General features: G+C 40.0%; 1 protein-coding gene across 1 annotated transcript in view; it reads right to left on the bottom strand.

Moving 5' to 3' along the window:
• The window catches only part of LOC126355181 (uncharacterized), a 131,402-nt gene that overhangs the window by 62,001 nt on the left and 53,622 nt on the right, over window positions 1–15,779 (bottom strand). Inside the window, exons 5-6 of the mRNA XM_050005438.1 lie at window positions 9,154–9,257; window positions 6,980–7,109 (exon numbers count right to left, since the gene is read on the bottom strand). Coding sequence (XP_049861395.1) covers window positions 6,980–7,109; window positions 9,154–9,257 — 234 coding nt within the window. The remainder of the gene's footprint in view (window positions 1–6,979; window positions 7,110–9,153; window positions 9,258–15,779) is intronic.

Genomic DNA, 15,779 nt, shown 5'->3' with positions numbered 1-15,779 from the left:
AAAAAAAAAGTTGTCTGTGAGTTTTTTGTACACTCACCACTCCTATGTGTCAATCTTGTGCGAATCGATTCAAATTTTGTAAGAATATGGGCAAATACATTTAATTAATGGTCGTCCTGTTGTTATGCGAAATTTTTATTCATTGTCACAATATAGCAGTCTAAATTTGCATATAAAATGCACGTAAAATCCGATTTTACACGAGTTGCATATGCTGAGATGTTCAAAGTGAAACAGATGATAGTAAAAGTATATTCTTATCGTAATTATAGGAAGCGTCTACAAAAATCATTCATTGTTCGGGTTTTATATGCGAAAAATCAGTTTGACATGGGAGTGAGGCTTGTCTCCTACGAGGGCACACAAGCCTCTACTGGACAGGCTTAACCACACCAGGCAGGTAACTGTATAGGAGAAAGACCAACAATGGCAAGCGCAGTTCGAAAGACAATAAAAAAATTCTAACTAATCAGACATCACTTATCAACTACAATCTACATCGATTGCCAATTTACAATTGCCTAATGTAAAAATTATAGTAGAGTAAAAATTGGGAACCAAAATCAAAAATGCTATGACGAAGCACAAAAAAGACTAATGTGTTTTGGACAGAGTTAGGGATGTAAAAGACAGGAATTAGCTTTACGACTCATCCATCAGCTTCAAAGATAATTAAACCAAACATCTTGAATTGTTCTCGCTTTTTATGAGTTACCCCTACTTCCCCAATGCAGCGAGCTCTCTTAGCTGCAAGGTGTTGGCACACCTGCATGTTGCAATTTATAGGCCAAAGTCCCTGATTCTGTGCCCAAAATCCAGAAGATTTGCCAGCCATTGTAAACAATATTTAACGTCATATAGCTGAACAGAAAATACGTAAAAGCTAATAAAGCTTTTTTTGGGGGGGGGGGGGGCGGGCTAAAATGTCTGAGGGTGAATTTGTTCCTGGGGGAATGCTAAAACAATTTTTTTAAATTTTTGTATCAGGGATTGATTTTTTCCCCATAGAGACCATTTCTCCCCCAAACCTATCACCTGTTAAATATATGGTGATGGGTCTAAGGGAATGCGATGTATCTACAATAGGAAGTGTCCAAGAGTGGAGGACCGTCTATAATAGGCAGTATCCCACAGTAGGGATGCATGCAGCCTAAACTTTAATTATGATGTGACATAATGAATCGTGTAACTTTACTGGACATGATGCATTATATTACATGACATGGGTACTGGTACTAACAAGTATAAAAGCAGGAATACATCAAGATGCTTTGCAGGTGCCAGATAATTCGAAAAGCTAGTGCACTAATTTTACATCCCAAACTCTGCCCTGGACATATTCGCCGTATTTGTACTATGGTAGGAGCCTTTGTCATTCTGGTAATAAAATGAAACAACCAACGAAAATGCAAGACGGTTCAGTTATACCAGTCGTGCTTTGTCCCACACACACACACCTCCCACTCACGAGCCAGCCAGAGCATAGCGCTAAAATGGTGCCACAATGTACCTGTCATTTTAATTTTTTTAGCTTCTATATACTTATTAACATTAACCACCTTTATGGTTTTGCCTACAAAAATCATTTGCTAGAATGTAACCTTCTAATCTTAATGTATTATTCCACTGCATTTTAGCCCAAGTTCTGTTATTACTAGTACATGTGGCAAGTGTTCCTCTATGAATACTGTCTAGTTTGTTTATGAGATATTGCACATTTAAGTGTATTAACTGTAATGGTATTATGTCTTCTTGTTTATTTACCATCTTGCACGAATCAAAATTGTTTGAGTTACACTTTTTACCACATTTTGCCTACACTGGTTCTTCAGAACTGACCTGCAATGAGTGATAACTTATTTCGCAGCCTGGGCTTTCTTTGTGTGAACGGGACTCAGTAATATCCGAAATACATCCATGAAAACTATTATTATGGTCCTTTATTCTAAAAAAGTCTCGTGGTTGTAGCCCAGAGCAATTGGAGCTTTCTCCACAGTCTTTCTCACACAGTTTGCTTATATGGTAAACTAGCTTGGCCTTCCCTTTCCTATTTAAGTGGAATCCGTGTTTTGTATGTTCATCACGACTCATCTTACTTAAGTCTATCAAAAGTACATGGCTAAATTTATCACACAGTTTCTTTAGCTCGGAATTGTAGTGTCGAATCTGCTTGTTTACACAGGACCACAGTGGTAAATCATGTCGCACTGGCACGTTTGTGATGACAATGTTCGCTTGAAATATTTTTGGTAATATGTTATGGAAGCATCGCTGGGCTGTCTTGGTTTTGTTTTTGTATACGTCGTTGCCGCCGCCAATAATCACACCGTGAGCGTCTTCTATCTTCATCTATCTACATCTACATCCATACTCCGCAAGCCACCCGACGGTGTGTGGCGGAGGATACCCTCAGTACCTCTATCGGTTCTCCCTTCTATTCCAGTCTCGTATTGTTCGTGGAAAGAAGGATTGTCGGTATGCTTCTGTGTGGGCTCTAATCTCTCTGATTTTATCCTCATGGTCTCTTCGCGAGATATACGTAGGAGGGAGCAATTGTCGGTATGCTTCTGTGTGGGCTCTAATCTCTCTGATTTTATCCTCATGGTCTCTTCGCGAGATATACGTAGGAGGGAGCAATATACTGCTTGACTCTTCGGTGAAGGTATGTTCTCGAAACTTTAACAAAAGCCCGTACCGAGCTGCTGAGCGTCTCTCCTGCAGAGTCTTCCACTGGAGTTTATCTATCATCTCCTTAACGCTTTCGCGATTACTAAATGATCCTGTAACGAAGCACGCTGCTCTCCATTGGATCTTCTCTATCTCTTCTATAAACCCTATCTGGTACGGATCCCACACTGTTGAGCAGTATTCAAGCAGTGGGCGAACAAGCGTACTGTAACCTACTTCCTTTGTTTTCGGATTGCGTTTCCTTAGGATTCTTCCTATGAATCTCGGTCTGGCATCTGCTTTACCGACAATCAACTTTATATGATCATTCCATTTTAAATCCCTCCTAATGCATACTCCCAGATAATTTATGGAATTAACTGCTTCCAGTTGCTGACCTGCTATTTTGTAGCTAAATGATAAGGGATCTATCTTTCTATGTATTCGCAGCACATTACACTTGTCTACATTGAGATTTAATTGCCATTCCCTGCACCATGCGTCAATTCGCTGCAGAACCTCCTGCATTTCAGTACAATTTTTCATTGTTGCAACCTCTCGATACACCACAGCATCATCTGCAAAAAGCCTCAGTGAACTTCCGATGTCATCCGCCAGGTCATTTACATATATTGTGAATAGCAATGGTCCTATGACACTCCCCTGCTGCACAACTGAAATCACTCTTACTTTGGAAAACTTCTCTCCATTGAGAATGACATGCTGCGTTCTGTTATCTAGGAACTACTCAATCCAATCACAAAATTGGTCTGATAGTCCGTATGCTCTTACTTTGTTCATTAAACGAATGTGGGGAACGGTGTCAAACGCCTTGCAGAAGTCAAGGAACACGGCATCTACCTGTGAACCCGTGTCTATGGCCCTCTGAGTCTCGTGGCCGAATAGTGCGAGCTGGGTTTCACGCGACGGTCTTATTCGAAACCCATGCTGATTCCTACAGAGTAGATTTCTAGTCTCCAGAAAAATCATTATACTCGTACATAATACGTGTTCCAAAATTCTACAACTGATCGACGTTAGAGATATAGGTTTATAGTTCTCCACATCTGTATGACGTCCCTTCTTGAAAACGGGGATGACCTGTGCCCTTTTCCAATCCTTTGGAACGCTTCGTTCTTCTAGAGACCTACGTACACGGCTGCAAGAAGGGGCGCAAGTCCCTTCGCGTACTCTGTGTAAAATCGAACTGGTATCCCATCAGGTCCAGCGGCCTTTACTCTTTTGAGCGATTTTAATTGTTTCTGTATCCCTCTGTCGTCTATTTCGAAATCAGCCATTTTGTCATCTGTGCGACAACCTAGAGAAGGAACTACAGTGCAGTCTTCCTGTGTGAAACAGCTTTGGAAGAAGACATTTAGTATTTCGGCCTTTAGTCTCTCATCCTCTGTTTCAGTACCATTTTGGTCACATAGTGTCTGTACATTTTGTTTTGATCAACCTACCGCTTTGACATAGGACCAAAATTTCTTAGGATTTTCTGCCAAGTCAGTACATAGAACTTTACTTTCGAATTCATTGAACGCCTCTCGCATAGCCCTCCTCACACTACATTTCGCTTCGCGTAATTTTTGTTTGTCTGCAAGGCTTTGGCTATGTTTATGTTTGCTGTGAAGTTCCCTTTGCTTCCACAGCAGTTTTCTAGCTCGGTTGTTGTACCACGGTGGCTCTTTTCCATCTCTTACGATCTTGCTTGGCACATACTCATCTAACGCATATTGTACGATGGTTTTGAACTTTGTCCACTGATCCTCAACACTATCTGTACTTGAGACAAAACTTTTGTGTTGAGCCATCAAGTACTCTGAAATCTGCTTTTTGTCCCTTTTGCTAAACAGAAAAATCTTCCTACCTTTTTTAATATTTCTATTTACGGCTGAAATCATCGATGCAGTAACCGCTTTATGATCGCTGATTCCCTGTTCTGCATTAACTGATTCAAATAGTTCGGGTCTGTTTGTCACCAGAAGGTCTAATATGTTATCGCCACGAGTCGGTTCTCTGTTTAACTGCTCAAGGTAGTTTTCAGATAAAGCACTTATAAAAATTTCACTGGATTCTTTTTCCCTGCCACCCGTTATGAACGTTTGAGTCTCCCAGTCTATATCCGGCAAATTAAAATCTCCATCCAGAACTATAACATGGTGGAGAAATCTACTCGAAATATTTTCCAAATTATTCTTCAGGTGCTCAGCCACAACAGCTGCTGAACCCGGGGGCCTATAGAGACATCCAATTACCATGTCTGAGCCTGGTTTAACCGTGACCTTCACCCAAATAATTTCACAATTCGGATCTCCGTGATTTTCCTTCGATACTATTGTACTTCTTATCGCTATAAACACGCCTCCCCCTTCACTGTCCAGCCCGTCTCTGCGGTATACATTCCAATCTGAGTTTAGGATTTCATTACTGTTTACGTCTGGTTTCAGCCAACTTTCTGTCCCTAGTACTACATGGGCGTTGTGACCGTTTATTAATGAGAGCAGTTCTGGGACCTTTCTATAGACGCTCCTGCGGTTTACTATTAGCACATTAATGTTGTTATTCCCTGTTGCATTTTGCCTACTCCTACCTTGCCGCATCTCAGGAGGCATCTTGTCGGGCCTAGGGAGGGAATTCTCTAACCTAAAAAACCACCATGTGCGCTCCACACGTACTCCGCTACCCTTGTAGCCGCTTCTGGCATGTAGTGCACGCCTGACCTATTCAGAGGGACCCTACATTTCTCCACCCAATAGCGGAGGTCGAGAAATTTGCACCCCAGCTCTCCGCAGAATCGTCTGAGCTTCTGGTTTAAGCCTTCCACTCGGCTCCAAGCCAGAGGACCGCGATCGGTTCTGGGAACGATGCTACAATTAGTTAGCTCTGATTCCACCCCGCGAGAGAGATTTTCCGCCTTCACTAATTCCGCCAACCGCCTGTACGAACTGAGGATGACCTCTGAACCCAGACGGCAGGAGTCATTGGTGCTGACATGAGCAACAATTTGTAGTCGGGTGCACCCAGTGCCTTCTATCGCCGCCGGTAAGGCCTCCTCAACATCTCGGATGAGACCCCCCGGCAAGCAGACAGAGTGAACACTGGCCTTCTTCCCCGACTTTTCCGCTATCCGCTATTTCCGTAAGGGGCTCCATCACCCGCCTAGCGTTGGAGCTCCCAATAACTAATAAACCCCTCCCCCCATTTGCCTGCTCAGTCCTTACTGAAGGAGCAGCCACATGTCCACTCACAGGCAGAGCGGGCGATGCCACACGGCCAGCCTCCACATTTACCCTCCGCCTCGTGCGCCGCGAACGCCGCTGAACCCGCCCCTCCCCTTGGTGAGAGGGTGGCCCAACTGCGCCAGGTATCCGCGACGATGTCTCGACAGCAGGGACAGTGGGTGAAGCATGTAACACCTGGGGTGTACCTTGCAACGCACCAGACTCCCTACTGCCGCTACACTCCGAGGCAGCAGCCTGAAGACAGCTGACCACGGCCGTCAACACGCTCAGCTATTCGCGAAGAGTGGCCAGTTCCTCCTGCGTCCGTACACAGCAGTCACACATCCTATCCATCCTAAGGAATGAATTTAGTGAAGAGACTTAATCAACTATTAACTAGACTGCTAATTCACTAAAGGCGGCTGATTATTGACTAAACTGTGATTGCTAAACACTTCTTGTAGAAAACAATGAAAATAGCACTACCTGTTTCTGGACTGTATTGAAAACAAACACTAGCACTCCTGGCACTAGCACTATGGTTGACTAAAGGGACTCTCTCTGACTGTATTCAAAACAAACACGAATCTATGATACACTATTAATAGCACTCGACAATTAAAGCTTCCTAAAAGCAAAAACACACTGAAGAAGAAGTGACAAGTAAGAAAAATACAGTTAATACTTAAATTAAGGTAGCTCGCTGCACAGCAGACGGCAGTTAGGGCGACACTTTGTTCTGTTGACTTGTTTCTGTTGTAATATTCTCCACCACTGCATTTAACATTGCACCAGGCTTGATTTTCGCGAAAACTGAATGCTCTGAAGACTTACTTTCGCGAAAACGTTTGGATAGAGGTGTAATATTAAGGTGACAAAGATATCCCTTTGTTACATCTGGCTTCTCATCAAATACCTTGGCACAATCTTGAAGTAATTACTGTAATTCTTGAATCTGTTGTGACATTAGAGCAGTGGCTTCTTCTGCTTTTTGTTTAATCCGCTCAGAAATACTTGTACTAGATATACTGGAAGATGATAGTTGCTCCTCCTGTTTGAACTACAAGTAATTATTTGATTTTGGTTACTTGCAACAGTGCCCATGTAGGTCTTGCTTATGTACTAAATTGACTGTTGTAGGACCTTCGTCTTTCGTAAACACATGTCTACTATAGGTAAAATCTATTGTTCCATTCACCTGTCTCAGCAGCTCATGCCCTAGAATCAAATGCACAACAAGGTTTACTATTAACAGGCATATGCATTCAATTGCTCCATGACCAAGGCCCATTTTAATCCTTGTTTGTAGTTTTACATAATGAGAGCATCCTACTACAGCAGCTGGTCACAAGTAAAGCTGACAGATTCATTTGTTCCTGTAATCTCTTTAAAATAGCTGTTGAGGTAGCATTGACACTTGCTCCAGTGTCTAAAACTGCCAAAGCATTGAATCCTGCAATCCTGACACTGATAGCTGCCTGTGGTACACTACATAGTTTAAAATTAGAAGGGGAGGTCACCTTGCAATAATTCATTCCTAATGTCAGTGTCTTCATTAAAACTTATCATCTTTATTTTATAGTCTTGGACCCACTCACTCCATGTGACCAGATTTTTGGGGCGAAAGTTTGTCACATTCGGTTTACCTATCTTTGTTGGGTTTTGTATGTTGCTTGCTTGTAACATCCGTAGTAATTGGAGAACAATTCCTTCAGTCATTACAGGTTCCATTTGGACTCGGTTGGTTTTCATTTATTTGGCAGCGCGAATATACAGAATTTTGCTGGTAGTGTGGATTATATTGTCTATATCCTCTCTTGTTTTTGTAATTATTAGTATTATTACTCCAGTTGTCATTTCATGGGCGATCCACATTATTAAACATACTGTTAGAAGAACCTTGTTGTTGATTTGTGCTGCTATTTGATTGCTGCAGATGGTTACATGCATCCTTAGTTGCATAGTTGTGCCTGGTGCAACTATTTTGGGTATTTGTGTTGTTACCTCTGGCAGTAGCTCAAATGGCTCTAAACACTATGGGATTTAACGTCTGTGGTCATCAGTCCCCTAGAACTTAGAACTACTTAAACCTAACTAACCTAAGGACATCACACACATCCATGCCCGAGGCAGGAGTCGAACCTGCGACCAGACCAGTAGCGCGGTTCCAGACTGAGCGACTAGAACCCTCTGGCTATAGCATCTTCTATAAACATATCTACAGCATCCACTGCAAATAGGAGTTCATAAAAGTTGGTGTTACTGACATGCAATAATTAATCTTGAAAGTCAACTGGTAGCTTTGTTTTTAATATCCTTATACGCTCTTTTGCGGATATTGGATCCAATAATTACTTTGTTTTACTATAGTACTTCTTGAAACACCTTCAGAGTGTATCTAACCATGGATTATATGGTTCTGGATTATATACCTGATTATCGAGTCTCTCCTGCACCACAGCATGCCAATACTTTGCTATGAAAGTGCTCTCCAGTTGTTCATATGTATCACAAGGTTCTGTAGTGCCCACTCCCCATAGAGGTGCATTACCCAATGTGTATCCACTGACATATCCTATCCTTGCTTAACATTGTTAAATTCCATTTTTGGAGTATAAATGTTTCAGGCAAATGTTCATGTTCATCTCATAACTGACAAAATGCTGCGGCTACACATTGTTTTGCCATAGACATCTGCTGAATTGCACTGTTAAGTATTGTTTGTGATGCCAGCATTTTATTCTGTAGGGTTGTCTTGATATTTTGCAATTCACTCTTGCTCATTTGTAATTCAAGATGCAGTTCAGTTTTTAGTGCCACTTTGCTATTCTGAACTGCTATCTGAGAACTCTGTACATTGTTTCTAAATTACAAATTCAATGCATTCTAATATTAATGTAATCGTATCAGTAGTTTCCTGTGTACTGACTGCCTGCTGAATATTTTGTTGTAACTGTTGCTCCTTTTTCTAACTGTAAAAGAGTTTAATTTCACTAACATATTGTGTTAATAGTTTAAAAAATAATTAAATCAGCTATTATCTTCTATTTCTTTAACTAATATCCTTGGTCCTTGGCTTTTGGTTTTTAACAGAACACGAGGAAAAACTTCCTAGTGGTGATTCCCATCGGACAATGTCGCACATGTAGTTTACACAATAGTAACTACATTAACCTTCGAAAAAATGTGAGAGTATACTACTAACAATTTCCACCTACAGCCATAGAAGAGTCAGTAGAGGTAGAACCAAAGATGCACCTACTTATTTGCAGCCACGTAGTCCCCAGCTCATCTCTTAGCAGTTTTAATTCCCATTCTCCATTGTCCACATTAATATCCATTACACCAGATTTCTGTGTCCATTCACTGTGCATGTAAAAGAAACACAAGATTAATGACATATTGTAACGTTTGTAACAAAAAAATTTCATGTCATATTGTATGTTCGGGTTTGGGCTCAAGATTTATGGACCTGTCATGATAACCAGATTGAAATGTTTCTCATTAATGTTACTCACTCAAAATTTAATAAGAATTTGTTCGTTTGTGACTGCTATGCAAAGCATTATAATGTCATATCCAAACAAACTGAACTCGTCTTTGTGATATTGTGTCACACATTTGTGTATTAGTAGAGAGCTGAAAATAATTTTGTTAATCTGAAGTAAACTATCATCTTGAAGATGCACGTTTCTCATCAATATCCTCAGCATCTCTCCTACTCTGTATTGATGTATAAATTATGAAACTGGTTCTATTATTAATAACTTTCAAGAGTAATGTTCAAGATTGAATATCACCTAACATTCTCCTTTGGTGAGGCACCTTTCATTATTCCTCTGTGTTATACAATATTTTTAGTGTCCAAACAGCTATTACAGCAGAAAAATTATTCAACGTACCCTAACTTCTGCCTCCACTGCAACACAGAGAGAAAATTTATCCATGTTTCTTTCTCTCGGCACTGTCACTAAGTAATGCCTTTGGTTTCTACACTCGACACACAGCTCCAAATGAATACAGAGAATGCGATATTACATTAACAAGCCTGGGTGTGGTTTTTCGGCGGTATCCCACTATCCAACTACGTGAATACCAGGCAGGCACCCCACATCACACCTCAGTTACGAAATTCAGAAATATTTCGAAATGCTCTCATACTTTCCCATGGATATCATTAGACATGGACAGATGGGGTGTATAAATTCTGTCCAGATGGAGGTCAGAGGGGGGGGGGGGTGAGGGGGAAGGTATGACAACAGGAAGAGCATCCCGCCATCTTCTACCACTAACACTGCAAAATCCAGAATAACAAATTGATCCCTTGAAGAAACAGGATAAGATCAGGAAAATCAATTTCTGCAGTTGGACAGTATCTCACTGAACATGATATTGCTGGTTGACAATAGCAACTGAAATCAAACAACATTCTGAGGCTATTATCAAAAGGACTATCTGGATGCTAATACTAAATATTTCCAGCAACAACCAGGAAATTATTCTCACATGCAGCTACATGAGAGTCACCCAGACAGTAAAGAGTGATTACACACCATGCCTGGTACCTATACCCCACAACAGCAAATAGAAGCTGACACTTAATTCCTTCCCCCATCTCAGTGTGAGCCCAGTTTGGTTGCCAAGTGGCCACGCCTGGAAATCCTGCCAAATGTGAAGTGTGTAGTGTCATTTATTTGATCCTTACAGAGTTGATGCCAAGAGGAGAAACAGACAATTCAGAGGCCTATTATGAAATTCTTCAACGACTTCAGCATGTTATCTAGAATGAAAGGTATGGAATGTTGTCTGCAAAAGTGTTTTTGATTCATGACTTCGTGCAACTTCAAGCATAAGCACAAATACAGCAAGAACTTCATTGTCTTAAGTGGGAGATTTTTGGAGCTCCTCCTTACAGTCTTGATTTGACACCAAGTTATTTTCACTTATTCCTGAAACTAAAGTACTTTTTGGCTGAGGACAGACCTCAGACAAGCAGCGACATCCTGGCTCAACTTTGTCGGTAAAGAAGTACAACATAGGAATTGAAATTTGGCCCCACATTACAATAAATGTTTTGACAGCTTTTCTGATTACATTGAAAAATAAAGTAAAGCACTGTAACTTTGTAAAAAAAAAAGGTTTGTGTTGATGTTATGCCAAAACATTTGTTATTTTCTGGACAACCCCTGTATAATCAACAATATATACACAAGAAAATGATGTTCACAGTATGCCAAACTGCAAATGTATTGCAACGGCATTCATTCGTTCACACTTCGTGTTCTGTAAATCTAATCATGAAGGAAAGCCTTCAGGGAAGTGGAACTTGTCGAGCTCAGCTCCAGATCTACGATATCAAACTGGTGCAAAAACTTGATGGAGAGATAGTGCCTCCCCCCAGCATTTAAGATAGGACATCAAAAAATTTTTTTTATAAAATTGATTTTTCAAAAATATGTTCATTTTTATCACTCGTCTTTCTGAACAGTTTGTTATGTAAAACATATATGTTCGAGGAAATTTATAACATGTTACTTGAACTTAAGTGTGCTGTAGTGCAGTGCCACACCTCTTCTTCACACAGCATTCTTCTAGCACACATTGCTGTATTTTGCTCTGTGGAATTGGAATTTTGCAATAGATGGCGTCAAACCTATTTTCAGAACAGTGGAAATTAAAGTATCATATGGTGCCCCTCCCAGTTGGCTAGTCTGACATCCTATCTCCCCACCCCCTCCCCACTTAAAAAAACGTAATTAATACTGGGTGAGATTATTTGTAACTGGGAGAATAAGGACTCCAGAGACAGTTTTTCTCTCTCGTCTAGTTAGTTTTACACATTGTGCTTTCCTTTCTGTGAAAAAATCTATTACTTAAGCCGGGTTCACATACGCAACGAAAGTATCGCCATAAGTCATTGCGGAGTGGCGCTGTGAGCTACCGTTCACACAGGACGCCACAAATTCTTCATAATTGCGCAGTTTGCAAAATGGCGTCTCCTGTCTTAGCTGATAAAACGGCTGTACATACTACTAAATCAGATGTTGTGGAAACATAATAAATATAAAATATTACATACCAAAGTATTTCTCGTCTCTTTTGTCTCGACTACATGTTTTAAGAACCGGTTTGCAGCTTCAAATCAAGCAAGGCTGGGTTTGTAAATACCGTCTGTAGACGCACCAGTACTTTTTTATGTTCATTCATGTAAGCATTTCGAATTTTTAACTTTGTTGTAGCTACATCAATTCCAGGTACATATTCAGGCATACTGTTTACTATTCCAATTAATGCAGAATCTCTCAAATTTCTGTCTTTGTATGATTCGCTTTTGTGGTTCTAAAGACACTCTCGTTCTTGATACCCCTCCAAGAATCTCATAATTGTCGCTGTTGACCACTTTTTCGAGATATTAATAGCAAACACGCAAACAAAAAGCACTATTTGCGAACGAATACGCACTAGAAAGGTTTGAATCCAGCCGCAAGGTAGCAATCGAATGACGTTATTCGATTGTGGAGAAGGCAAAATGGCGCAACAAAGTAGAACCAAGTTCAACTTTTTGTGGCGTGACAAAAGTTGCGCTTCTTAAATGGCGCCACCAAAAACTAGGAGTTCTCATATGCAACTACAAAGCAACTGCAGTTCCCCATTCGCAGTGGCGATTCTTTTGTTGCCTGTGTAAACCCGGCTTTAGGCCGGTATACTATCAAATTTCTTTGTCAAAGATATTTGATGGTGTAATAGGAACTTTGTCAAATGTCGTCCAATGTTTGATCAAATCGAGGGCCTCGCTGTTGATTTGATCAAAGAAATGGCTTGTCTTCTGTTCACTGCAACGTGACATGTTACCACATGGAGCGCTAGCATCGCTGCAGCGTTCTGTCGTCTGTAGTGTTATTATAAACATTGCCGGTAAATACAATTGGTGTGTGCCGACAACTACAACACTAATAGAGATGTATGAAGCTGATGAGGCGCTTTACAACACGAGGAGGCACCCTCAATACAAAGATAGATTAAGATTGGAGACCTGATCTGATCTAACCTAACCCTCTCCTGTAGCAAGGAATCGGAGTGTTACAGTGAGCCAGTATTCTGAAGATGTAGCAGTTCTTAAGTGAATATTGTGCTTTGTGATATGAGGATACACTTCACTGAGTGTTGTACCACTTGCCGTCTTCCACTGTAAGCTCACGTAACAAGTTTTGTTGAATGTTTTTATCGTGTCGTCGTGAAACTCACGGCTTCACCCAGATTAGATTAGTTTTTCGTTCCATAGATCCATGCTGAGGAGATCCTCGTGGATGTGGAACATGTCAATTTTTTAAATCTGAAATAACAATACTAATAGTATGAATAAATACATGATTTGTTTCTATTGAAAATTTCGCCAATGGAGTAGAAGGAGTTGGCCACTAGTAAGTCTTTCCGGCTCCTTTTAAACTGATCTTTATTTGTAACTAAACTTTTTTATGTTTGCTGGCAAATTATTGAAGATGAGTGTTCCTGGGTAGCGGACCCCTTTTTGAACTAATGTAAGTGCTTTTAAGTCCTCGTGCAGATCATTTTTGTACCTGGTATTGTATGTATGAACTGAGTTGTTTGTTGAAAAAAAAAAGATATTATTTAGGACAAATTTCATTAAGGAGTAAATATACTGAGAGGCAGTAGTTAGTATACCCAGTTCTTTGAAGTGGTTTCTGCAGGATGTCCATGAATTTACTCCACAAATAATACGTATTACACGCTTTTGGACTCTGAAAACTTTTGTTTGACTAGAAGAGTTACCCCAAAATATTATACCATATGACATGATGGAATGAAAGTATGCAAGCATTTTCATGTTGCCCATGTCTGCTAACACTCGAATTGCAAATACAGATTGGTCAAGGCGTTTCTGCATTTCTGTGGTGTGCTCCCCCCAACTGAATTTATTATTAGTTGTGTGCTCCCCCCCAACTGAATTTATTATTAAGTTGTAATCACAGGAATTTAAGACTGTCACAACCTCGTATGTATGGTTCCCTTTTTCCCCACTTTTTTTTCCGCAAGTGCACACAATGCAGTTGCTGTACGTGCAACTGCTGCGGTTAATAACAAGTTGCTGTCAGTCATCTTTAACTTTGACGAAAAATTTGATGACAGTGCTAACCTCCACACACTGATTATTGCTACTCTGAAGAAAGGCACTGCTCTTCTCCTCACACTATTCAGCTGTTGTTTTTATCCAATACTTTGAACAAAACATTTATGTAACTTCACGCCGAACACTGTCCGCTGTCTGCACAGGGTTATTCAGAGGTACTCACAATTTCTCTGGAACTGCCCTGTAGATTATGAACAACAGCTACCAGAACATTAATTTATTTCACTCTGTTCACTGCAGGTTTGCACCTTATACTCTGCATAGTATTCCAGTGTCCTTTCAATAACAATATTTTGCACATTTGCTGAATTATCATTCTTGTTTTACACCATAAGTTGGGATTGCTATATGCATATAGTTCAATTGTTCTGTTCACATTCCTTCTGCATCCTCTGTAAAGAACTAGCACATCTAGTTTTTCTTGGTTTAAGAAAGACCTTTTTTTTTTTTTTTTTTTTTAAGCTAACCAACACACACACACACACACACACACACGTGGATGACGCAAGTAGAATGAAAACTACATTTCCTCTTCAGCCCTTATATAGCAGTATCATGGCAGTGTAACAAACTGCTTTTGCTCCTTATGTGACAAGACATATTTCCTCATTTGGGTATGAACTCATCAATTTCTGCCTAAGAGAGCAGTCAGCTTCATGTTCAAACAGTTAAATCCTGTCATCTACATTCTGAATTACTGCTAAACTACTAATTCGACTCTGAAGAGTGAAATGCTATTAGATTCCTCTCTTTCGTAACAACAATATTAGTAGCAGAAATTGTTCCATTTGGAGAAAAACCTGAGCTGCTACTGATATCTCTATAATTATTATAACTATGAAGATAGCATTGAGTGACAAGAAACTTCCTGGCAGATTAAAACTGTGTGCCCGACCGAGACTCGAACTCGGGACCTTTGCCATTCGCGGGCAAGTGCTCTACCAACTTTTCACAATTCATCTAAGTAAAAACAATCATTACATTTTAAGCAATTCAGGTGAAATCTGAGGTGACCAGCTAAGTTGGATTACTATATATACAAAATGAATACCTGTATAATATGAACATTAGAATTAAGCAGGATTTACATTTGAGTCCAAATATTCTAATCAGTTGGGTGGAAGTGGCTAAAAAGGATCCTTCAATTTCCTCCTTAATGTTTAGCAGCTTTCTATAAAACTTGTGATTCAAAATATAAAATCATATTTTGGATTGGGGGTGTGCAATGTAGAGAAAACAAATTTTATTTTTAGTATTGTAGTTCATTCTAACTTTATTCTTGTAATTAAAAACAAATTCCTGTAGCAAGTAAATGGATTGACATAAAAGTGTAAAAAAATCCCTAAATTACTGAAGAGGCCTCTACATGATGAGTAGCTGTCAACTTTCCACAACATTCTTATTCAAAATTCTACAGAATAAATAATTTTTGTCTTTAGCTGTAGTTCCCAGAAGATAATGCCATAAGACAGTACCGAGGGAGCTCCAATCTTGCTTGCAGAGCAATGTAACAGAAGAGATTCCTTAAGTGCAAAGTCAACAGAATTGAGCCTTTTGGTTAACTTATCTATGTGTTGAGGCCACCTCAGTTTGTTATTCATCTGGATGCCTGGGCACACTTCACATGGACTGTGTGCCCATTGATCTTTAGATCTGGTATATGAAAGTCAATTGGATTTGTTTGGAAGTGGATAATGCAAGCTTTTCTGAGATAAAGGGTTATGCATTTTTGTGTGAAG

The sequence above is a fragment of the Schistocerca gregaria genome, chromosome 1 (genome assembly GCF_023897955.1).
Source record: "Schistocerca gregaria isolate iqSchGreg1 chromosome 1, iqSchGreg1.2, whole genome shotgun sequence".
In the NCBI taxonomy this organism is placed as follows: domain Eukaryota; kingdom Metazoa; phylum Arthropoda; class Insecta; order Orthoptera; family Acrididae; genus Schistocerca; species Schistocerca gregaria.
This window is presented reverse-complemented; position numbering and strand designations above follow the sequence as displayed.